Source organism: Sorex araneus, chromosome 6, assembly GCF_027595985.1.
Source record: "Sorex araneus isolate mSorAra2 chromosome 6, mSorAra2.pri, whole genome shotgun sequence".
In the NCBI taxonomy this organism is placed as follows: domain Eukaryota; kingdom Metazoa; phylum Chordata; class Mammalia; order Eulipotyphla; family Soricidae; genus Sorex; species Sorex araneus.
Window position 1 is genome coordinate 4,300,215 of NC_073307.1, and position 25,395 is coordinate 4,325,609.

A 25,395-nucleotide genomic window follows, 5' to 3' on the forward strand; every position below is an offset into this window, starting at 1 on the left:
ATTTGTGGAGCAAACTCAGCGGTGCTGGGAACCAGGTGACACTCAGGGTCAGCCGAGACAAGTGCTCCGGCCCGTTGGGCCGTCTCTCTGCCCAGTAGGCTGTCTGCAGTAAGGAAGTGGAGACGTGGGCTGGAGGGCTTGCTTTTAATTCGACTTCTTCTAGAAAGAACTAGAATTTTCCCCATTGCTGTAGATTTTCTGTCTTTATCAGAGGAATAAAGTTATTTGACAGAACACTCTGTCATTATTTATAAGAATACTGAAGAAGCCTAACTTGTTTTCAAATGAAGAAGTCATAGCAATACTTAAAGTGATTCAAATAAACATTGGTGCTGTTCACTTACCTTGTTTATTTTTCCCAAAAATGTTTGAGGTAGGAGTTTGTTATTTTAATTAAGTTCTAACATATGACCAACTGCCTTTCCAGTTATGTAGCTCAGAGAGAGAGAGAATAAGAGAGACACACCATGGTTATCACCACAATAGTCCAATATCCCAGAAAAAAATTTAATGTAGGATTGTTAATCCATCACCAGAGAAACCTAATCTTATTTGATACTGTAGATTATCTGCCTATAAATCTTACTATTAGTTCACTTTCTAAATCAAGATAAACAATTTCAGCCTGCTTTGCATATTTCTACTTTTCCCTTCTACATATTTCAGAGCTGGCCCTTCTAGATGCTATTTGAGACATTGTTAGGTCTAGTCTGTACTAATTTGCATTATAGTTCCTAATGTGGGGTCCACATCCGTATACTCATCATGGCAGGTATGTGCTGTACCGTGGAGTCATATCCCCATCTATTTTCAATTTTAAGCTATTCTTAACATTTACTAAGTATCCTGTGAGCAGTTGTTCTTTATTGTATGAAAGGGCTAACATACTTTAGTTAGTCCTCTAGTTTGTCCCTAAAGTATGTTAAGCTGACATACTCAGGGGGTCAGCACTAGGTCCCCCCGAATAATCTTCACACTCCATTCAGCTGCATAACTAGTTAGTGGATCTGATGGATGACACATCTGTGAATTTTTTCCATTTCCATGTGGCTCATTCTGACAGTGTGGTTTCTAAGCACAAGGAATGAAGCTCTAAGATAAATGTTTGTTTTTTTAATAGTGATATACAGATGGCAAATCCCTTACCGCGGTCCCTTATCTGATTATTTTGCTGTGGCTTTGGTGCGTGGCCCACACTCGCGGACTGGACCCTCTGCTCAGGGACCACTCCTGGTGGTTTTGAGGGACCTTTTGGGGTGCCGAGGATCAAACAGGGTCCCCCTGTGCAAGGCGGATGCATTACCTGCGATTGCTAAGGGCAGGCACTGTTCCCACTGTGTTCTCTCTCGGTCCCCAGGGTCACTTATTTGAGAAAGTGAGATAATTGAGGCAGAAGAAACCGAGGGCCAAGGAGATTGCTCACCGGTGTGGAACCTGGGTTTTCGGTTACAAGGCCCCGTGATGTCGCCAGGCCTGTTCAGCCAGTGTTCAGCTTGTTCCCGGTTTAGCAAGTACGCATGGATGGGCGCAGTGGTTATCGATTATCTTAATGAATCGGCTTGCACCCGTTACCCTTCATTTATAAATACCGAACAATATTAAAACACACACAAAAAGATCCCGACTCAATATTTTTATGACAGTAAAGCTCCTTTCTAAAAATAACTAAATAAAGCACCAACAAAATATAAGGGGAAATTATTTATTATCCTTAGGAAGGACCAAACTCATGATGTTCTGAGTGTTCTGAGCCCTATGAAGAAATACCTGGAGTGCCCCTTGATTCATGTACTGCTTCATTTTTTTTTGGTAGAAAAATTAGAGTATATCATGTTATTTTCTCCATGTTTGTACTATTTCATAAGGAAAGAATCAGAGTGATATTTTCCTTAGTGGAGACCTCACTTTCTTTTTTTTTTTTTTTTTGCTTTTTGGGTCACACCTGGCGATGCACAGGGGTTACTCCTGGCTCTGTACTCAGGAATTACCCCTGGCCGTGCTCAGGGGACCATATGGGATGCTGGGATTTGAACCCGGGTCGGCCGCGTGCAAGGCAAACGCCCTACCCGCTGTGCTATCTCTCCAGCCCCTGGAGACCTCACTTTCTTACACACTTCGTATACTGATTGGTGACTCAGTGGCTTGCCCTGACTTCTTTCTGACAGGCTGGATTTTTGTTTGTCTCCTTAACAATCCTGGTAAGATCAGCAACATTACTTTTTACCTAGTAGGTGCATTTTTCCGTGGCAGAGGGTCTTGGAAACTTGTCAAATGTCACGGTTGGATCAAGTGAGAGAGCTGAGACTCCAGGTTGCTGCGTTACCTGCCCGGGGTTCCTTCCGCCTTGTTTGTGGGCAAACAGATAAGGATTCTGGTCTCCACTTCTGGTGCAGCGCTTTGCCAAGACTTCATTAGTTTTTCAACATCTCAAGCTGCAGAACCAGATTTCAGGTGACTCTCGAAACCCTTGAGGGTGGAAAGGAAGACAGAGCTCTCTGGTGAGCATGCGTGGGTCCGGGCCGTGTCACTGTGCTCGGCCTGTGTCACCTCTGAAGGGGCTTCCGTCTTCTCCACAGCTTTCCTCCCCTTGCCCCTTACAACGCACCGAACCTGGCCAACTCCTCTGCTGTGGAGCGTTTCTCGGCCCTGACCTGAGCGTGAATATCTGTGGGAAAAGGTCAGGGAGGTGAGTCGTCCCCGCCTGGAACTCGAGGCCATAAGGAAATGTCAGTCATCCCTGTTGATTCTGGAACCTTCTTACTGTGTCAGGAGGAATCGGGGAGGAGATCAGGCTCTGATAAACTCCTGGCTCTCGTCTCTGCTGTGAGAATTCCTCCTGAAGCCACGTGCTCAGGAGTAAATGTATAGTTTTCCCAGAGAGTAGAGTGGCGTAGCGACTCTCAACCCCGCAGCTCCTAAGGCCGCTCGTGGACTTCTGAGCACTTCCCTTCCTCTCACTGTGCTCTGCTGTCAGACGTGGAAATAGAGCCATATGCCTTAGAGAAATGAAAGATGAAATACGCAAAGTAGCGCATTTAGAATAGTGCGCATTTAGAATAGTAGTTCTTATACTTAAGTGTGGTCACAACACAATCGTTACGTCATTCATAGGACATAGATTCAAAAATGTTCAAACACTTAACTAATCCAATCCAATGCTAATTTGGGGGAGGGTAGAGAGAATATAGTATGATGGTAATTTGCAATTAGCTTTACCTAACCATAGTGTTGATAGAATTATTTAAAATACATATTTGTGATCAGACCCCCCCCCTTCCAATTTTCTAAATTAAATTAACTGCAGAGCTTGGGCTGCAGACGGAGCTCAAACGGTAAAGCATCTGCCTGTGATGTGCAAGGCACCGAATTTGACTCCTGGAACCACTCGGTTCAGCATTGCCAGGGGATGCGCCCTAGAAGCCAAAAGCGAAATCCAGAGAGGCACAATGAGAATAATCAGCTTTGCAGTATAAATTGGACTTGTTACAGCCTCTGAGATATGGTTCTACTGGTTATTATGCATGATCTTCTTTTTTTTTCTATCAGGAAAACTATGCAAAGACCAGCGTTTCCTAGAAAACTGACAACTGGTCTTGAAATATAGGTTTCCGATGGGCTTCAGTGAAAATCTCAGCAGATAAAATCTGCTGACTCAGGCAGTCATTTGTCAAAGCACAGTAAACGGCCTTGCTGGCCGCCTTCATGTTTTTAGAAGTTAATGCCCCTTGCAGAATTAAATGGCATGGTTTTCTGGTCCTGTACAATAAGAATTGAGGGTCTTGCTTTAGGGGTTGAGAAGTCTTCTTCTTTCTGTCATCTTTTGTCTCCGCCCTTATTACACCCAGATTTTTGCCAGATACCAAATTCCATTTGAAAAACTTTGGCACTGTAGCACTGTCGTCCCATTGTTCATCATCGATTTCCTCGAGCGGGCACCAGTAACATCTTCATTATGAGACTTGTTACTTATATCGAATACACCACGGGGAGCTTGCCAGGCTCTGCCATGCAGGTGAGATACTCTTGGTAGCTTGCCAGGCACTCCCAGAGGGACGGAGGAATCAAACCTGGGTCGGCCATGTGCAAGGCAAACGCCCTCCCTGCTGTGCTATCGCTCCAGTCCTTGAAAAACTTCATGATTGTTAAATGCAATGTTCTAGTCATTGAGTGGATTTTCTTACTGTTGGTAAGAAATCTTTGAACTAAAACTGATTTGTACCTAAGAAACGTCACTTCCAAGGGATTGTGTAATCATCCAATATAAAAGTCAGATACACAGGTAAAAGTGGTGCCCATGCTGTTGTACCAGGAAAGTGTTGGCCATCGAACCCCAGGAGATCCTTTTCCAGTTGGTAAGCATGACGATTGGGTGCTCACGTGTTGTGTGATGTGTGCCTCCCCTTAATCTTGTTATGCATTTGGCACCTTACCCATCTGACATGAAAAAATACGTATAAAAATAAAAAAAAACAACCCCAGGGTGGAAGATGAGTTTCTCACGAGCTGGGACTAATAAGTGGGGACTGACTTGCGGCCTCTGGGCAGGGAGAGTTGGAGCAGGACCATTTCTCGAAAAAGTCCCATTTACTGAGACGGAAGCGTGGGAGGAAGTCGGGGAGGCAAGAGGCCGGGCTGCGGAAAGGTTAGGGCGGAAGGCTCCAGAGGAGGGATATTGCGTGTGCAGGGACGGGAATGCACTCTCGCTGGAGGCGCAGGTTCTCTGCAAGGGGGAGAAACGGCAACAGCAACCGAAGCAGCAACCCACCAGCTAGTAGGGTGGGGGGTGGGCCCAGTGGCACAGCGCCCCCCTGCACAGGTGAGAGTTTGAGACTTGAACAGAGCAAGGGGAAGGGGAAATGTCACGCGTGGGGCTTCCACTGCTCAGGGCCTGCGTCCCCTAACCAGGGAGTGGCTCATGAGGCAAATGTACTGGAATTAGCTACTGTTGTCAAGGAAAATAGGCCCATGGTAAATGCACGAACTAAGCACCACCCAGCATCCCTGTAACGCCTGGCTGAGGGGAAGTTCTTAGGGAACCACTGATGTGTATTTCACTCGGTAGAGCAATGGCATTAAGGTCTGGTTCTTTAAAGAAATTAATTTGAGGGGCTGGTGTGATAGCACAGCGGGTAGGGCATTCGCCTTGCACGCAGCCGACCTGGCTTCGATCCGCAGCATCCCATGTGGTCCCCCGAAGACCGCCAGGAGTAATTCCTGAGTGCATGAGCCAGGAGTAACCCCTGAGCATTGTGGGGTGTGACCCAAAAATCAAAAAAAGAAAAAAAATTAATTTGACATTTGTGTTACAAAAGGCAGCGTCAATAAAGAGACATGCCAGACCGTGAATTCTGCTTCCGTAAAGCAAGTTCTGAAACATTGATCTAAGATACCTGGGATTGAACCTTAAAAAGGCTCCGGAGAGGCGGAGGGGGGCGGGGAGAGAGAGAGAGAGAGAGAGAGAGAGAGAGAGAGAGAGAGAGAGAGAGAGAGAGAGAGGAGAGAGAAAGAGAGGAGAGAGAAAGAGAGAAGAGAGAGAGAGGAGAGAGAGAGAGGAGAGAGAGAGAGGAGAGAGAGAGAGAGAGAGAGAGAGAGAGAGAGAGAGAAGGATTTCCCATGGGAATTATAACTGATGAGGCCCATCCCATTGTCCTATTTCCCTTCCAGTGGAACAGGTTTGATGTTTTGTTTGGTTTTATTGTTTGTCAGCAGGGGGTGGGGGGGGAGGTGGTGCTCAGGGACCATGTGGGGTGCTAGGGATCAAATCTGGGTTGGCCCAGTGGGGGACAAGTGCCTTACCCATTCGTGCTATCCCTCCAGCCCGCTAACAGGGGGCTCTTTAGAAGGGAAGGGGGAAATCCCACAAAACAATAATTTGGGAATCACAAAACAACAGCTTCAGTTTTAGGCTGTTTCTTTGTTTCAATTTCAGAAGTGTTTTGGGGGGGCCATAGAGCTAGCTCAGCAGCCCTAGCCTGAGGGAATCTGGGCTTTGATCCACAGGGGGGACCTGGTCCCTCTGACCACACCCAGAGTGTCCCCTGAGCATCACTGGGTGTGGCCTGAAAATCACCACCACCGCCACCACCAAAATGTTCTTATGCATATCTGTTTAAAAATACAATTTCAGGTGATTATTTATAGCCAAAAACTTATGTTTATGTGGGGTCATCAATGAGAATTAGATTTAGTAGAAATAAGATCAAAGATGGAATTACATCCGTTAGCTTCCTGATGCTAATTGAGCATTGAGCTGAGGGCATTTCCTGACTCCCTCCCGGTGTGCGGTCCGGCCTGGAGCCGGTGCCTTATGCTGGCCTGTTCCTCTGCACCGCCTTCGCCGTAGGAAACCCCCCTGGACTAGGCGACTGCTGAGTGCAGACCAGGGGCGCCTGAGCGGGTTTACTCCTGCGCTGGCCTTCAGTTCAATACCGATCACTGACGTTTCACATTCCATTAAAAAACGAAAAAAAGAGTTTTGCTTTAAGAAATGTGTTTTCCTAGGGCCAGAGAGAAAGTCCAGGCTTGCCAAGCACTTTCCCTGCACGCAGCTGACCTCAGTTTGGCCACAGGAAGCGTGTAGAGTCCCAGAGCACCGGAGCTGAGGCCGGCGGGACCCCAGAGCACTGCGGGGTGGCCCCACCCCCACATCTTCTTTCCTATTTTCATTTCTAGACAGATCCTTGACTTTGGAGTCCCCTTACACATTCTCCTCCCGCTTTATGTCCATGATTAGAGTTTTCTTTTCACGTTGACTTCTGCCTGGCTTATGGTTTTGCTAAACATACATTATTCTCTCAGGCTCTTCTCCAGTTTACAAAGGTTGTTTTTATTGCTCATTGATCTCTTTAAGGCCTTCTTTTAGAAATGGGGGAGGGTTACTTAATACGGTAATTCCCCGAGGCCAGGAGCCAGACTTTTTATTTTTGTGTTCTTCCTTGGCAGCTAGAGCCCAGTTCAGCAGGGGCCCGGCCAGAGACCACCGTCTCCCGCGCTGGCCCTCGTGGCCTTGCCCACCTTCCCGGGTCTCGGCAGGGAGGCCACAGGAGCCGCCCGCCTAACCCCTGAGTGTCGTTCATCTTGAGTTTGGTCACTGGGTTGTGTGAACCTTGGAAAGTTCCTAATGACCAGTAACAATACTACACACACACACACACAACACACGCGCACATAAACACACTGCCACAAAAATTTGATGCTGTGTTTTAAACAATAAGCTTAATGTGTGTCTTGGATGCCCTAAGATGTTTAGACATTTCATGTTTAGTTAAATATGTTTTCAGATAAAGTTTTCTGGACTTAAAACTTGTCCCCAAATAAGTTCTATGTCATAGAGATTTGCTTTGAGCATTATGTGTTTTATCCATTTTAAGTTCATTGTGTTTAAAAGAGATTTTTAAAAATTGTGTCAGTTTACAATCCTACCAACAATTCATTTTATTCTCATGCTTCTTTTTGACTACAGTTCAAACAACGCTTTTGTGGGCTTGGTTTCAAGTTAACCAGGTTAACTTTCTAGTGTTCTTTTTTTTTTTCTTTTTGGGTCACACCCAGCAATGCACAGGGGCTACTCCTGGCTCTGCACTCAGGAATCACCCCTGGCGGTGCTCAGAGGACCATATGGGATACTGGGAATCAAACCCAGGTCGGCTGCGTGCAAGGCAGACGCCCTACTCTGTACTATTGCTCCAGAAACACACACTTTCTGTTGTTCTTACCCATGAATTCTAACAGGGTGGAGACTTCTGTATTTCTCTGTCAGCGAGACATTCGGGAGGCAGTTTCCTTAGTCGTAATCAGGAGATACAGCCCAGGAATTCTCTTTCCCAGAATCTTTCACAGGGGAAAATTGGCTCCAAAACTAAATTAGGGACATGGGTGCTGGCTCTGAGAGAGGCCATACAGGCCAGGGGCAGCTTCTTCTGTTTCTGTCCCTCCCTGCTTGTTCTCTGCTCCTCTCCTCAGTGACCCACAGACGTGGCGTGTCCCCCTCCCTCTTTCCAGGCTCCAGGTGGCATTTGAGGGTGGACTTCAAGGATTAGGTTCCTGAAGTCTCCTGCCCTTACAAGGAACAGAAGAATAAGAAGTTGGCTTAGGGGCTGGAGCGATGGCATGGAAGGTAGGGTGTTTGCCTTGAACGCAGCCAATCCGGGTTTGATTTCCAGTATCCCATATGGTCCGCCCCCCCAGCACTGCCAGGAGTAATTCCTGAGTGCAGAGCCAGTAACCCACAAAGCAAAAAAAATAATAATAATAAAGTTGGCTTAGACAAAGATGAAAGCCACGACCCCACATAAAAACCTTGATTAAATAAGTCATCCAAATGATGGCATAGGCAAGATAGTAGTGGAATTTATAGTGTTATTTGTTTACTAAGAGATTCTACTAAGCAGAATATAACTTATTAGCAGGCTACTTTAACTTTAATGATGGTTCACGCTGGTGTTTGCTCTTCGCCAGTAGAAATGTTCCGTACCGGTATTCGATATTGTGTGTGTAGCACCACCTGCATCTCACCCCCGCCTTGGTGTGCTCTCCATCCGAGTGAGAGGGTTTCCTCAGTTGAAGTAATGTGTGCAGGTGAAGTATCCTCTGGAGCATTCGGAGGGCTCCAGACTCGCGGACAGGCGTCCGTCCCTGTTGTCATGCTCATCACCTGCCACCAGACGGGTTGTTGGTTTTATGCCATTTCCCCGCCGTGCTTCCCCTTGCCCTACCGGTGATTGTTATTTTGTCCTTGGAGTCTAAGGGCTGATTTTGTCTTGTTTTGTTCGTTAATGCTGGGCCATCATTTCCGCATGTGCTTGAAGTCAGCGGTAACTCGCTCCACGGACCAGAGTCCCTTTGGGCCCACCACGTGGCCGCCCAGGCCAGGAATGCTTTGGTTTTAGCTTTCCAATGTGTGTGCATCCCACCTTCCTTCTCCACTTATTTGTCAGGTATGTTAGAGCCCTCACGCCCATCTCTGTGTCGTGCACGATAACAGGAGCGGGAGGCAACACGGCAGGGCTGAGGCTCACCCCCACTGTCTGCAGGATCAAAGGTGCAAGTCTTCCCTGCACCTTCCCGTCAAGCCCTCAGCTACTTCTGCTTCCTGGTGGGCTGTTCACCTTCTTCCATCAGGGGTCATTTAAAGAACTAGGCCAGGGCTGGAGCAGTAGCACACAGGTAGGGCGTTTGCCTTGGACGTGGCCGACCCGGGTTCCATTCCCAGCATCCCATATGGCTCCCCCGAGCACTGCCAGGAGTAATTCCTGAGTGCATGCACCAGGAGTAATTAATCTCTGTGCATCGCTGGGTGTGACCCAAATAAAAATAAATAAATAAATGGATATATAAAGGACCAGGCCACAGAAGACACGTGTTTCTTAGGACCTGTGCTTTGCAGCTTCGTGAACGGCACCTTCTATTTCACCTGGAAACAGAAGTCCTAAGTGAGCTGTCTCCCAGCTATCAGAAATGTGTCAAAACATTGTGATACAGTGGAAGGTTCTTGGATCATTGCTCTTGCTAAGGACAGTGGGGTTTACTTCTGAAGAACCGAGTGTCCTCGAGCAGACCTTAAGTCTGTTGGCACTCATTCTCAATGTCCCGATGTGTAGCCACTAACATTTCCTAAAGCATCATTTAAATGCTGTGGGGCGTGAACCAGCTTTATTTCCTGCAAATAAATATTCTTTTCTTTTTGTAAATAGATTTTATTCAGAGGTTTCTGAGGGAAGGAGGAAGGGATAAGTGGGAGAGAGAATAGTAAGAATAACGCTCTCAAGGGAGAACTCGGGCTTCTCCAAGGGTGGAGGAAGCCCCTACACATAACTGAGCTTTAGACACAAAAGTACGAAAGCATGAAAATACATGTCTCAAGAGGGGAGATGCAGGCGACACATGTGCTCGGGTGACACATGTGCTCGGCCACGCGGGCGCAAGCAGCACATGGGCTCAGGCAGCATATGTGCCTGCAAATAAATATTCTTAATACACAAACTTTCTGGTTAAATGGGGAGAAATCAACATGTCATGAGTTTCTTCTTTCCCTCAATTTATTCAAGTAAAAACCAAGTAAATACTTTAGAGCTCTGTTTAGAAACCAGCGTAAGTTGCCTGTATTCCTTAAACTGTCAGAGTGGCATTCTGTTAGACTTGGGGCTTTCATCTTTAAAATCACTCCATGTGCAACAATGGAGATACAATAAAACCAAAATAAAAAAATAAAATAAAATAAAATCACTCCATGTGCCAGGCCTTGTTGGATTGGGTTGGGGGTGTCATTTAAGAAGCAAAATTACGGTAGATGAATTTGAATTAGCTTGTCTGCAGAAAAGGCTTTGGTCAAATAATTTTTTGGAAGACATTTAATATGATACAGTGGTTTGATTTCTAGAAGAAACTAGAACCCAATGGCTTTGTTCTAGCACGGGCAGTCATTTGAAAGCAACTCGAGAACATTCACAGCCAGGTGTTTCCACGGAAACAGTTAGCACATAGCCCACGTGAGTACGGAACAGTCTTTTTCGGGGAGGGGGGGTGCACCTGGTGGTACTCAGGGCTTAGTCCTGCTCCGGTGCAGAGATCCCTCGAGGAGGTCCTCAGGGGCCGTGCACGATGCTGGGATGCAGCCAGGGTCAGGTGGGAGCGAGGCAAGTACCTTCCCCCTGGACGCTGTCCCGTCCCAGTAGGACACGTTCCATACCTGCCTTTTGTGTGGACGTCGAACGGGAAGCTCAGGCTTCCTGCAGCCCTTCCTGGGCCCCGCTCCCTCGTTCCTTCGCTCTTTCCCCTTCCCCCACAGCGGAAGCCAGGCCGTGCTGCTGCGAGGACAGGCTGGGTGAGGCTCTGTCCAGCCTCTCTGCCGCTACCAAGGCCTGCATGTTCCAGAAGCTTCCTTGTGGTTGTTTTTGTTTTTTTTTTTTTCTGTTTAATTTGCGACCAGGAAGCATGTCCCTGGATCTCAGGCCGTATGAAGCTATTTCTTGGGTGTGATGCGTTGGCAGCGAGCACTCCACAGGAATGTAATAGCCAGTCAACTGTTCTATTTTAAACACGTATCCAAATGTCTAATTTCAGACTCTTAACCTCCCCGGGGAACTTGCATCAAAAAAAAAAAAAGTGTGTCTCAGTGTTATTTCCACCAGGCATGGGGATTAGTAAGCGCCGGTTCGCTCTCCGGTGTCTGCCCTCTGCTGTCACCTCGAAACCACAACTGCCACGCGGTGAGATGCTTGCCTCTGCTCTCCACAGAGCAGATTGTTCACTTAGCTCCTGCCTGGAGATGCTCGTTGAGGTGATTTCACTCAAACCTCAAAACAAAACAGTGATCTTCTCCTCTCGTGTACCACAAGGCAGAAAGTTATTTTAAGACCCACTGGAGCCTCCTGCTTATAATCTCCCTGCACTTCTTTTGAAGTCCTGTCAGATATGTGTGCAGTCCCTCAGCAAATTACAGGGGGGAACAATAGGTGTGGTTCTAAAGCATTGGAAGGAATTCAAATAAAGGAACTTTTTTTTTTTTTTAAAAAAAAAGAGCGAATTAGTAAGATTTTTTAAAAGATCTGTTGTCTCTTCTTGTTAACATTTTTTTCCCTGTGATGATAGGATTTCAAACATTTTTTTTTAAATGCTTATTTCTAACAAGGAAGTAGAGTGCTCACTTTGCGATCTACTACTTAGATGAGATCATAACTATCATTTAGATGATGTTGGCTGGGTGGGAAGCACAATATTCAGCTGTTATTCTCGGCTTCTTTCTTAGATTAGCCACTGTTCTTGGGAGAAAATATATCAGCTGTAATAACGATCTTAAATTTCTTCATTTTGGAAGAGTCTGGGTTGTCACCCGGCCGCTCTGTGAGCCTACAGATGGCCTTCCCCCCGTGAGCTACTCCCTGGCCCACCACAAATTGTTTTCCAGTTTGCGGTTAATATTTGCTCTGTGTGCTGGGGGCTGGAGTGATAGCACAGCGGGTAGGGCGTTTGCCTTGCACGCGGCCGACCCGGGTTCGAATCCCAGCATCCCATATGGTCCCCTGAGCACTGCCAGGAGTAATTCCTGAGTGTAGAACCAGGAGTAACCCCTGTGCATCGCCGGGTGTGACCCAAAAAGCAAAAAATATATATATATATATATTTACTCTGTGTCAATCAGTCTTCACTTCCACAGTAGGAAGTTGTCTGCCCTGACAGTAAAAGTGGCTTGATTTTGGAGCCTGAGAGAAAATGCTGGGGTCACTGGCCATGTGTGGCCAGCCCTCATCACTCCCTGGCGCACCTGGTCCCGTGAGCACAGAGCAGGGTGGCCCTGAGCCACTGAGTATGGCCCAGAAACCCCCTCCCCATTTTCAAAAAAAAAGGGACTGATTTTCTCTTTTACCCTCCATCCTTCGAGCACAGCGGGGTGGGCATTTGCCTTGCATGCGGCTGACCCGCATTTGATTCCTCCGCCCCTCTCGGAGAGCCCGGCAAGCTACCGAGAGTATCCTGCCCACACGGCAGAGCCTGGCAAGCTCTCCGTGGCATATTTGATATGCCAAAAACAGTAACAACAAGTCTCACAGCGGAGACGTTACTGGCGCCCGCTCGAGCAAATCAATGAGCAGTGGGATGACAGTGACAGTGACGCAGTGATACCCTCAATCCTTGGGCCCACCATCCCAGAGGGCTTATTGCCAGGGCCTGGGGAGGTGGTGCTGCGTGGGCCAAGCCATGTCTGGTGGTACTCAGGGGCCACCTGTGCTGAGGTGTCCCTCAGGCCCTCACGTACACACAGGGCTGGGCTCTGTCCCTTTGAACTGTCTCCCCAGCCCCAAAGTAACTTCTTTTTTCACCTGAGAAAGAAAACAGACCATCTTCCCCCACCCTTATGTCCAATTTATAGTAAGTTTTGATGGGTTCTGTTAGGAAAATCTGATTTTTGTCACTTCATGTTATTTAGTTACGAGTGTATTTTTGGAGCGCCGTTTAAACAGGCTGTGTTCAAACAGTTTGCGTCTCATTGACTGGTTCTTGATCTTGTCGGTGGGAAACAGAAACGTGAGCTATTTTGGAATCCCTGCAGAAGGATTGCTCCCGGGTAAGTGCTGCACTTCCCAGGGATTAGTGAGCTCCGAAAATCCAAACCACGTGTGGGCTCCTGCTTCATCTTCCAGTTCCGTAGAACAACGCTTCTCGGAAGGCTGAGCAGTTCCCCTGGCATCCTGCTTGATGATGGACCTATTATAAATAATTGCATTATTCTAATCATAGTGGTTCTCAAGGATATAATTAGATTATAAAATAAACTATATAATTTCAATGTCCACATGAACATTTTTGTGGGGCCTGGCAGGGGGTGCCCGGGGCGTGTGCAGTGCTGGCACTTGGACTCGGGCCTCACACGTGCTGGACACGTGCCCTGGGAGGGGCCTGTCTCCCCGTCTCTCTGAAAAGTTTTCATAGGGCATTATTAAATCATGTTTAGTACGGTTACATAATTTTGCAACCATCGATGCTATCTAATTTTATTTTATTTTAACTGATTTTGGCTTCTTAGGTCACACCCGGCAGTGCTCAGGGGTTAACTCCTGGCTCTGCACTCAGGAATCACTCCTAGCGGTGCTCGGAGGACCAAATGGGATGCTGGGGACTGAACCCAGGGCAGCCGCATGCAAGACCAGTGCCCTCCCCATTGTACTGTCGCTCCGGCCCACGATCTGATTTTAGATCAACTTCACGTCTCCTCCCCACCCCCACCCCGAACCTTCTAGGCTGTTCACAAAGCTCTGGTTCGCAGACTGCCCGCCCACGGGAGAGAGAAGCTCTCTCCTCCCCGTCTCTCCCCAGTACAGGAGGTCACTCGTTGCTGGATGGTCCAGCCATCCCATCTGTTACCTTCATTCCTGTCTCCGCAATCCGGGCAATGTCACAAGCTCCTTTAAAAGCCAGCGTCAGACCCCCACCGAGTGGTGGGGTTCGTGGCAGTGTGGAAACCTGTGTCTAGCCGGGACTCTTGCTTTTCTTGGGGAAACTAAGTATTTGTACAAAGATACAGGGTCATTTATTTACTTTTTTATTAAGTGGGCGGTCTTTCCCATTTTTAAGAGCCTGTTACAAAAAATCCTTAACACACCCCGTAGGTCCTTCTGAAATCTATCTCGTCACTCGCAAGACGCCTTCGTGCCGGGAGGCAGAGCAGGGCTTCAGGGGTCTTCGCGAAGGGCCTTTTCCTGAGCAACCACGCTGGGAGCCAGAGGGGCCGGAGCTGGCGCGGGGCTGGGGTCCCTGCTCGGACCCCCGGGCTCCATCCCCACCCCGGCTGTGCTCCCCCACACTTTGCTCTCACAAGGACTTAGAAAACGTTAAGATGTTCTGGTTTCTCACAAAAGCTCACGGGCCGGGCCAGAGCCACAGTGTGTGGGAAAGGCCACAGGCCTGGCTCAACCCTCGGCACCGCATGGGGTTGCCTGAGGCCCTCCGGGAGTGATCCCTGAGCACAGAACCAGGAGTCAGCCCTGAGCACAGCTGGGTGTGGCCGCAGACCTCACCACCCCTCCCCCAAGAGCCTTAGGGACATAAAATTTCTCAGCTTAACTGGGTCCTGTAGCTGTAAAACCAGGTATTTGTTTTAGAAACTTATTAGGGTATTTATTAGGAACAAGGAGTAAACGTAGGGGCTGGAGCGATAACACAGCGGGGAGGGTGTTTGCCTTGCACACGGCCCACCTGGGTTCGATTCCCAGTCCCAGCATCCCATATGGTCCCCCAAGCACCGCCAGGAGTGATTCCTGAGTGCAGAACCAGGAGTAACCCCTGAGCATCGCTGGGTGTCACCCAAAAAGAAAAAAATGAACTAAGTAAATAAACGTAGATATGGATTATAGGAGAGGCTTAACAACGACAATGGACCCCTCCCTCACAAGGGGGTGGTGGTGAATCCTATACTAACATTTTTTTTCTCTTTACATTTTTTCCAAAAAAAAATTACAACTGAGAATTATTTATTATGTGACCTAGGAGACCTTTTGTGTATTTATGTGTCTCATTAAAAAAAAACACACACACACACACAACCTATATTTGGCAGGGACCAGAGAGAGAGAACAGCGGGTGGAACACTTACCTTTCACACAGCTGACCCAAGTTCGATCCCCAGCATCCCATAGGGTCCCCCGAGCACCGCCAGGAGTGATTCCTGAGTGCAGAGCCAGGAGTAAACTCTGAGTATGGCTGGGTGTGACCCCAGAAACCAACAGAAAAATCAATTAAAAGCTCCTTGTGGATTCTCACATCCTGCGGCCCTGACACCCAAGAGGGGTCGGGGTCTCCTGACCTCAGATTCCGGGGCCCCTCGGCACGGCTTCCCGCTCTCCTTCCTTGGAGGAGCTCACTGTCCATGTCCTGGGCGTCTGCTGGTTGTCGCCGTCTGGCTGTGGGGCAGAGCACGGTGCGAGCCCAGGCCTCCGTGTGGGAACGCCTCCCTCCTCAGCCCTTTCAGGCCTTCTCTGGGCCACTCCTCCCAGTTCTCTCAGACCTTTTCCTGCATTGTCATAAGGACCAGACGATTTAATGAGCACAATACCTAGGGCCTCAGTAACGTTTGCTAAGAACTCTTCATTCGGTTTTATTCTGACTAGACATTTTATTTATTTTTAATTTTTATTTACTGGAGGGAGGCTGAATTTTCTCTTTTAGGGTGTGAGAAGGATCTAGTCTTGTTGTTTTTTTTTCTTTTAATTTTAAGGGTTTTGTTGTTGTTTTGTGTGAGTGCTGAGACTTACTCCAGGCTCTGTGCTCAGGGATCCCTCCTGGCAGTGCCCAAGGGACCATGAGGGTTGCTGGGGGTGCACTGGGGGCGGGATGGGTGTTTGGTCTTTGTGTAATTGTCACCCAAACATGAAAGCTTGTAACTATCTCGCAGTGATTCAATAACATTTAAAAATTTTTAAAAATAAAAATAAAATTGTTAATAAAAGAAAAAAAGCATGCATCCTTGCCGTGCTACCTCTCTGGCCCCAGTGAGACCCGCTTACGCTGAAGCCCCGCCCAGGACGGCCAGGAGGCAGCGTCTTCCCAGCCGCTCTCCCTGCCGGCTCCCCTCTGAGACGAGACTGGCGGAGCCTCAGGCCAGCAGTGCCCTGCGGACGAGCCCCAAGTTTCCTTAGGAAGGTGACACGCCCGCTTTCATGGTAAGAAAAGACAGACTCTCTTCAAGAGAGAAGTTGAGCCTTTATCTCAGAAAATATGTTTCAAGCGTTTGCAAATTGCAAGTACAGAATCGAGAGATTGAGCTGAAAAAAAGCAGAACCGCAGAGACACTTTGTCTGTGTTGCTTCCCTTGGAGAGTCACAGCAGGGAGTGGCCGGGGCTCCTAGCTGTGCAGGGTGTGGGACACGGCCCCTCTCTGCTGCTGCTCATCTCCCGTTGCCACTGCAGCTTCCCGGGGACCTCGTCCTCTTGGTAATACTGCAAGGAAATGACTCGAGTTACATATTTACGTGGAATAGCCACGCTTGTACAATAGAGATCATGGAAAACTAAACACAGAAGCAAAATGATGTGATTCCTTCCTTCCTTTCTTCCTTCCTTCCTTCCTTCCTTCCTTCCTTCCTTCCTTCCTTCCTTCCTTCCTTCCTTCCTTCCTTCCTTCCTTTCTTTTTTTTCTTTTTTCTTTTTAGGTCTGATGCTCAGGGGTTACTCCTGGCTCTGCACTCAGGAATCACTCCTGGCGGTGCTCAGGGGACCATATGGGATGCTGGGAATCGAACCCGGGTTGGCCGCATGCAAGGCAAACACCCTACCCACTGTGCTATTGCTCCAGCCCCCTGATGTGATTTCTTGTAAGGGAACACACACACACACACACACACACACACACACACACCGCTAATACTTTAGTCCCCAAAAGGGGTCTTTGAGCCAGATCCAAGGATCCCAAATTCCATGGCTCACCACTCCCTTTTCAGAGACAGATGACTCCACATTCCCCTGGAAATCGACCTTACGTGAATAAGAGAGTTCATAGCCAGCAGCACCCATGCTTCTTTGGCCCAGCAGGATTATCCCTGCACCCCCACCTTCCCTGCACCCCCACCCTATGGTGGGTGCCTGTGCTCCACTCTGGGAAACTGCCCCAGCTATTAGAACACAACAGTGAAAGCCGTGATTCGGCATTATTGGAGCATATTCCTGCACCTCAATTCCTGCTATTGAATATTTCTTCCCCCTGAATAAAGTGGACGGTGAATTTCACCAAAAGTGCCGTTTGAACCTGATCCAGGATGGTCAAATCTTTTTACCTTATGGGGGTTGTAGTCAAAGTTTCAGAAATTTTTTTCAGGAATTGCTTTCAAGAGGAAAATCAGCCTACAGCAATCTCTAACTTTAAAAATCTCCTTCGGGGCTAGAGCGATAGCACAGCAGGTGGGGCGTTTGCCTTGCATGCAGCCGACCCAGGTTCGATTCCCAGCATCCCATATGGTCCCCTGAGCACTGCCAGGGCTAATTCCTGAATGTAAAGCTAGGAGTAACTCCTCTGCATCACCGGGTGTGACCCAAAAAGCAAATAAATAAATAATAAATTAAAAAATAAAAATCTCCTCCTCTTGGGACCAGAGCAATAGTACAGCAGGTAGGGCATTTGCCTTGCACACGGCCGACCCGGGTTCAATCCCCGGCATCCCATATGGTCTCCCCAGCACCTCCAGGAGTAATTCCAGAGCACAGAAGTAACCCCTGAGCATCACTGGGTGTGACCCAAAAAGAAAAAAAAAATCTCCTCTCCCTCCATCTCCACATTTGGCGATGCCTCCTTCGTGCTCTGCCCTGACCTGATGAACTCGCGGGATGCCCGGGCCTTGAGAGGAGCTGCCTTGGCATTGTTCGCATTCCCAGGCCCTCACAGGAGGCAGGGGTCACCCTGGGAGGGGCGTGTCGTGATCAGCATCAAATCCCAAGATCAGTGGACACGTGAAGACTCTGCTTTGTATATTTAATCTTCCTAATGAAACCCCAAGGAACATATAGATCAATCCTGCCGCTAATGACGGTAAATGGGCCTGGCACTCCCCGCCCAGACTCCCAGGACACAGAGCTCTTCTCAATTAATTATTTCAGTCACCGTCACCTTGTCCCAGGAGGCCGATGGCAAGAGCTTTCTCTTCAAAAAGGATAATTAATTGGAGTTTCTTCTGCTCCACATTCTGTGTTCTAGAACGGGGGAGCAACACTGGCTACCCCCTATGAGGGCAGACCCGGGTTTCAAAATCACATGCTCTCGGGCCAATGAACGCCAGGCTCGGCGGATGTGGCGTGATGGAGTTGCGCAGGTGGGGGGCCTTTGGCTGCCAGTTTGTTGAGATGCCCCCGCGTAGTCTAGCCCAAAGCCGTACCGAGGGACACACGGTGGCTGAGTTAGCCCTTTGCCACCTCCAGTGGACATGGTAATCCATGGGAGTGAAGGTTGGTTTTCATGACTCTTACCAGAGCACCTCCTGGCCATTCTGGGTGGTGCTGGGGGACCACTGAGGGGCCCCCATGTAGTGTCAAGAAGCACTGATCCTTTCTTCTCCGTGTGGCCGTGTCCCGGGGGCCAGAGAGAGGGGAATTGTTGGAAATTCTGAGCCCCACCTCCACCCTCCCTTGGTCCCCCCTTTCCCTTCAGGCCAACTCTTCTCCTGCCTCCTCTTTCTCGGGAAGGACCATGCATGTCTGGGGAACGCGTGGTGGGCCCGTGGGCAAGGCCCCTGTCCTTTCTCCAACCTTCCCGTTCCCCGGGCCCGTCCTCGGCCACTTTGCTTCTCTCTCCATGCATCTGGAGGTGCCTTGGATGAGTGTTCAGGCCGGAGGTTGGGTTTTTGTGTGTGCGTGTGTGTCTAAAATAATCTTTTGAATTGCCCCAGTGCCGCTGAATACTTTGCGAAGCACAGTAAACACTTGTGGTTGATCTGTTTGCCGTCCCCAGCTGCCAGCAAATATTGGCTGTCCGCATTGACTGCGCCGTTCTAACCCTCCCCTCTCATTCCACAAAGCCTTAGCTGTGGCCCTCCCGCTCCCGCCGCATGCCTGCCGTGCCCATGAAAGGGAGGATTTTCAGATGTCCTCAGGGCGGGGGCTCGTCTCGAGGTTTGGAACCTCTTCAGGTGGCGGGCGCTGCAGCCGGGCTGAAATTAGCGCCGGTATAATAAGAGCATCCGTGCTGGGGCGGTGCAGCCAGAACTCCCGGAGGAGCCGCGGCCCGAGGCAGCCTTTGCTCATGACAAGTCAAGACTGTCGCGGGGGTAAGTGCCCCAACGGTCCTCGGGCCTCCTGTTGGGTCCATGTGGCGCTCCGTGTCAGAAACGCTGCTTGTAGGGAAGTGTTTTCTTCTTCTAGTGACCAGTGGAATTTGTCCCCGGAAGGAGATGCCGCTAAGCCTTGGCGTGTTTTCACGGTGGGTCGGGCCTCGGGCTGGTTTCACAGCGTCTCTGCAGGTGGAAGGGCGCGTGGAGGCGGTCATCTAAGATCTCTTGAATGCGCGGGGCTTGACTCTGCTCCAGAAAAGGGGCCGCTTAGAAAGACTCCAGGTTTCTCAGGAGCAAAGGAAAACCCGGCTGCCGGCAGAGGCAGAGGAACACCGGCTCCGATGCGTCCGGGGAATGATGTGTCCTCCGGAGAGGTTCTGGCTTATTGTGACTTCACGGGTAGCAACAGGGGAGTGCCTGCAATGTTGGGGTGTGACTTTTATTTCAAGGAATCAGGAAGGAATTGATGGTTAAGATGTTCCCACTGATGCTGACATCAGCTCAGCAGGAGACGAGGATCCCCAGGTTGAACGGTTCCGACTCAGACCAGTGAGCTCCGCCTGGGCTGCGGGAGCGATGTGGCGGCGATGTCTTTGTGAAGAGGCGACCCTGGTATCGGCTTCTCCTCGGCAGCGTTTGCGCTCGGGAGGGCTGACCCTTGGGTGAGCACCTTCGCTGAACGGAGTTCTGTTTTGTTTTCACAGGTGGGATAAGAACATCCTCTGGGGAGAGGAAGTTGGTGTCCTTTCTCGTAAGTGGCTCCGGTAGAGCAGAGAGGAGCCGGGTTTGGACAGCGACGCCCTCCGCCCTGCTCCGGGAGACAGGCCCTGAGAGTCCATGAGGAGCTCGGAAATAGACGGACTGCAAGAACTGACGGGTCCGCACCAAGCAAGAACTTTGCCGCCTCTTTTTTGATCCTGAAACCCGGGGGACCATGGATATCATAGAGACAGCCAAACTGGATGAACACCTGGAAAACCCGACTGCAGACCCCGCCAGCACCTACACGAGACCCACAGAACCCAGCGAAGAAGAGGACAAAAATGGCCCCGGGAAAGCTAAGAGCTTGCCCAACGGGCTGCGGAAAGGCGCCAAAAAGTACCCGGACTATATCCAGATCGCTATGCCCACCGACTCGAGGAACAAGTTCCCCCTGGAGTGGTGGAAGACAGGCGTTGCCTTCGTGTACGCCCTCTTCAACCTGGTCCTGACCACGGTCATGATCACGGTCGTCCACGAGAGGGTCCCCCCGAAGGAGCTCAGCCCTCCGCTCCCAGACAAGTTTTTTGATTACATTGATCGGGTGAACTGGGCGTTTTCTGTATCAGAAATCAATGGGATTATATTAGTTGTATTGTGGATCACCCAGTGGCTGTTTCTAAGATACAAGTAAGTGTGACGTCTGGAGGAGGGGAGGCGGTTGACGGGAGGGGTTGCCGTTCCTGTGCGTTTAGGAGAGTGAATAGGGAAATGACTTGTCTTTCTTGGTTTGAACTCGAAACTCTCACCCAGCAATTCCATGAAAGTGCATGGCCCAGAGATCTATCCCCTGCAAAACCCAGCCCTCGAAGATAAGCAGTTCTTTTTTTTTTTTTTTTTTTGCTTTTTGGGTCACACCCAGCGATGCTCAGGGGTTACTCCTGGCTTTGCACTCAGGAATTACTCCTGGCAGTGCTTGGGGGACCATATGGGATTCCGGGGATCGAACCCGGGTCGGCCGCGTGCAAGACAAACGCCCTACCCGCTGTGCTATCGCTCCGGCCCCGAAGATAAGCAGTTCTTGAGCTGCCTGGTCTGGTTGAAAGTCACAGCTCTGTTTGGAAGGATCAAGTCCTCTGTGTGTGTGTGTGTGTGTGTGTGTGTGTGTGTGTGTGTGTGTGTGTGTGTTGGGCCGGGCGGTGATTCAGAGATTGGGAGTTTAAGGTACAGTTCTGGTTTCAGGCCCTGTTGTTGTGGCATTTCCACGATAAATCAAGATGACGCTTGGGCAGAGAAAAGCATTCATCCTGTGCGTGTTGCCTGAGGCTCCTGCCAGGTGGACAAGGGCAGTGCCAGGAAGCTTTTTCCTCCATTATTCATCATCTGATGACTGACCGGCTACAGTCAGCGGTCGGCGGAGGTTTGCTTCCACTCAGAAGTCCTCTCTGTATATTTCTTTTTCTTTCTCCCATTGGCCTTCCGTCACAGCAGTTTAAGAAACCAAATTTAGAACCGGGTCTGTGTGGTTTGGGTTTTAGATTCCTAAAGTAAATGAACCTTTTGGTTCCCCGAGGCCCTGAAAGGAGCTTTCACTTGGCTGGTTTGGTCTCAGTCTTCCCGATTTGGAATAGCAGGAAGCAGGAAGTACGAAGCCAGGTACTTTTGCTTTGATGACACTTTAAAAGAGGCCATAGCTCTGGAGTGGTTATTTCTGCTTCCCTGTGACCTCTGACTCCTAGTCCATAAATGAAAAGGCCTCTCAGTCCCTCTTTTCTTCCCATTCATCATTCAGATGTATGCTCTTCGAGTCTCGTAACCAAGGCGCCCAAATCAAAGTGGGGCGGAAAGAGCACCCACGACAGAGGCTCTTAGAAATATAAAACACACGGACTTGTTGCTGTGTCGGAAATTTGAATGCAATATTTGGGGATTAATGCCACAAAATCATTTTCAGAAGAGAGAAATTATACTATCTTGTTATTTCAATTGGTTGCTTGGAGATCAGAAGAATTTGATTTCTTTTTCCCCAAATACACGTATATAGTTTCGAAAATTCATTCCACAAACTGAGTCACTCCTAGGTATCTACCTTAATATATATGTTTCTTTAGTCGGTACAAAAAGGAAAAAAAAAAGCTGAAAGTGCATTTGTACATAATGCTTTTGATCAGAAGCTTCATCTGTTGCCCGGATAAGAGCTTAATCCATGTCAGAACCCCCCAGTCTCGAGACACTGAAGTATGTCGCATGCTCGGAGCTGCCTGCTTTCCCACGTGCTCGGGAAATAGGAACCTATTCGTGTACTAAGGAAGTTGCCACCAGTAACTCAGGCTGTCCTGGACACACACACACACACACACACACACACACCCATGGCTCCATCCTAGCGTCTGTAGACCAACCGTCTTAATTCTCAGAGGAAAAGGATACTTTGTTGCCAGAGGGAGGGGGACCCCCAGGTCTTGGTGCCCCTCCAGCAGGCAGAGGACAGGGGCGCAGGGTCGCCCCCTGGAGCCCCCATCTCCGGTGAAGGACCAGGGGGAAGAAGCCCAGAACAAATGCCAGGGCGGCAGAACTGTGGGAGGGCACATGCCGTGCCCACGGCTGACCTGGGTTCGATCCCCGGCATCCCGGAGCCGCCCCCCCCCCATCACTGCCAGGAGTGATTCTTGAGTTCAGAGCCAGGAGCAACAAAACAAAGCAATAACGATGAACACCAGACAGCTATTCCTCCAGAAAGTCAAGCGGAGAAAGAGTTGGGGGAGTATTTGGTGGGGGCGTGAGGATCAAACAGATGAAGTGTCAGGGAATGGTCAGTGAACTGACTTTGTGACTGGACGCCCTTCAGTGCTCGTGGTCTGGGTGTGTTCAGCGGGCCGGTCTGCTGGTGTGGGCAGTCAGAGGCTGTCGCTGGAGGCGGGCTGGGAGGACACCGCGTGCAGCTCCCCGTGGGCCCCACTGCGTCCCCTCTCCCTGCCTCACCAGCACACCCCTGGGAAGGGAGCCCTGGAGAGGGGGGCTCACTGGCCTCTCCTCCCAGCTCCGTCCCATGGGCCTCAGCTCGCTCCCCTTTGGGCCCCTGCCTGGCTGTCTGGAGGGGCTTGCTCCTTCCCTCTGGCAGCCGGCGACAGCCCCCTGGGGAGCTGTGGGACCCTCGGCGCAGAGGAAGGGCTCCTGTCCCCGCTTTGGGCCTCAGCTCCTCTCCACTGTACCCCACTGACGGCACGAACCCAGCGCCGGACCCCGAGTCTGGGGATAAAGGCACTGGCCTTCCACGGGGCCAGCTCAGGGGTCCTGGTTCAGTGCCCAGCACCGCCAGGAGTGACCCTGAGCACTCCCGGCCGTGCCCCCTCCCCCTGAGAAGAGACAGACACCCGTGCTTGACCTGCTTCTCCCCTGCCCGTGCTGTAGGTCCATAGTGGGACGCAGATTCTTCTTCATCATCGGGACCCTCTACCTGTACCGCTGCGTCACCATGTACGTCACCACGCTGCCCGTGCCCGGCAACCACTTCCAGTGTGCGCCCAAGGTAAGCGCCGGGGTCCTCGCCGAGCCCACCCAGCCAGACAGCGGGGGCAGAGGCTGGAAACTGGCCCAGCAGGGTTGGGGTCCCAGCCGGGCGGTCTGCAGAGCTGCCATTCCCGCTTCCCCCCGGGTGCCCTGGAGTGTCGAAGGGAAGGAGGGAGCACAGTTCTGTGTGTCGGGACGGGAGAGCCCCGTCGCCCCTGGCGCTCCCAGCTCTTGTCCAGGGGGGTGGGCAAATGGCGTGTTCTGAAGGCGTGCCCACCTGCCTCTTCGAGGCGTGGGCCAGAGAACTGTGATTTTCCAGGGCCACCAGAGGGGACCGTGTCTGTAGTTAAACTGCACACAGTGAACTGAAGTGTGCACTGATTTTCAGGGGAGCTAATTTAAGGCACGGGCGACGTTCCGAAGCGTAATGAGTGCTTGCGAGGGGTCGTTGCCGCGTGCTGGAGGAAGGGATGGCCGCAGACGAGGAGGCAGCCCGAGCAGGCACGGAGGGGGCCGAGGGGTGAATGACTGTGGCTTCCTGACAGAACGTCCCGTCTCCTCCCTGGGAGGGCTGCAATTTGGGGAGACCACATCGCTGCGTGGACGGTTGGATAACCAAGCTACAAACACGGGGCAGGGCCCGGCCACCCCTGGAGGGCCTGTCGCCCTGAGCACGTGGGGCTGGGAGAGCCTTGGTGGCCGGGACCAGGGCAGGATTGACTGAAATACGGTCCAGACACCAGTGTGGTGACTGTGGCTCCCGTGTGAGCGGAGTGTCCTGTCCCTGCGACTGACTGTGAGGGCCCTTCCTGACTCTGTGTGAGTGTGTGTGTGTGTGTGTGTGTGTGTGAGAGAGGGAGAGAGAGAGAGAGAGTGTGTGTGTGAGAGTGTGTGTGTGAGTGTGAGTACATGTGTGTGTGTGTGAGTGTGTGTGTGCATGTGTGAGTGCATGTGTGTGTGAATGTGTGTGCGAGTGCGTGAGTGTGTGTGAGTGTGTGAGTGTGAGTGTGTGGGTGTGTGTGAGTGTGTGGGTGTGTGTGAGTGTGTGTGCATGTGTGAGTGCATGTGTGTGTGAGTGTGTGTGCGAGTGTGTGAGTGTGTGTGAGTGTGTGTGGGTGTGTGTGTGCATGTGTGAGTGCATGAGTGTGTGAGTGTGTGTGTGCATGTGTGAGTGCATGAGTGCGTGAGTGTGTGTGTAAGTGTGTGTGCATGAGTGTGTGAGTGTGTGTGTGAGTGTGTGTGCATGAGTGTGTGAGTGTGTGTGAGTGTGTTGTGTGTAAGTGTGGTGTGTTGGGGTCTGGGGGGGATAAGATCTCCTTTCGGCTTCCTCCCACACGGCTCTTGGCCAGCGAGCCGTCCTGGGGGTGACGGTCGCCTCTGCCTTTACCCTTCTCTCACCTTCACGGTCCCCTTTGCCCCAAACCACCAGCCCACACTTGGTGCTCTGGAGCTTTCCTTGGGGGTGGGCAGGGTTGGACCACACCAGCGGCACTCAGGGCTTTCTCCTGGCTCTGACTCACCCCTGGGCCGGGCACCGGGACCATCGGCTGTGTGGGGGTCAAACTGGGGTCAGCCACGTGCAAGGCAAGTGCCTTCCCGGCTGATCCGGGAACCCCAAGGTAAGGGACAGGTGATGACACGGAAGTGATTAGAGACTGAGGCATTGGTGTGCGCGTGAGGGGGCAGCACCGGGGCCAGAGCGAAAGCACAGCGGGGTGGGCCCTGCCTGTAACTGACCCAGCTTCAATCCCGGGTCCCCCAGATGGCCCCTAATCCTGGCAGGAGTCATTCCCGAGCACGGAGCCAAGAGTCAGCTCTGAGCACTGCAGGCCTGACACCCCCTAAAAATCGAGTGGAAAAAGAGTCATCCTGAAGCACGTTTCCTCCTGACTCGGGCGCCGTGGCCGGGACGGCGCAGAGCGAGAAGGACCTGCAGGGG

At 50.6% G+C, this 25,395-nt stretch overlaps 1 protein-coding gene and 1 non-coding gene across 2 annotated transcripts in view; both read left to right on the forward strand.

Annotated features, from left to right (window-relative positions):
- Positions 1-25,395, forward strand: part of SGMS2 (sphingomyelin synthase 2) — a 71,849-nt gene that overhangs the window by 35,446 nt on the left and 11,008 nt on the right. Inside the window, exons 2-3 of the mRNA XM_055143523.1 lie at positions 19,952-20,636; positions 23,358-23,475. Of these exons, the coding sequence (XP_054999498.1) occupies positions 20,182-20,636; positions 23,358-23,475 (573 nt within the window). The 5' untranslated portion in view covers positions 19,952-20,181. The remainder of the gene's footprint in view (positions 1-19,951; positions 20,637-23,357; positions 23,476-25,395) is intronic.
- On the forward strand, positions 4,338-4,440 carry LOC129406381 (small nucleolar RNA U13). The gene has a single exon (XR_008630977.1). It is a non-coding gene; the product is annotated as a small nucleolar RNA U13 (small nucleolar RNA).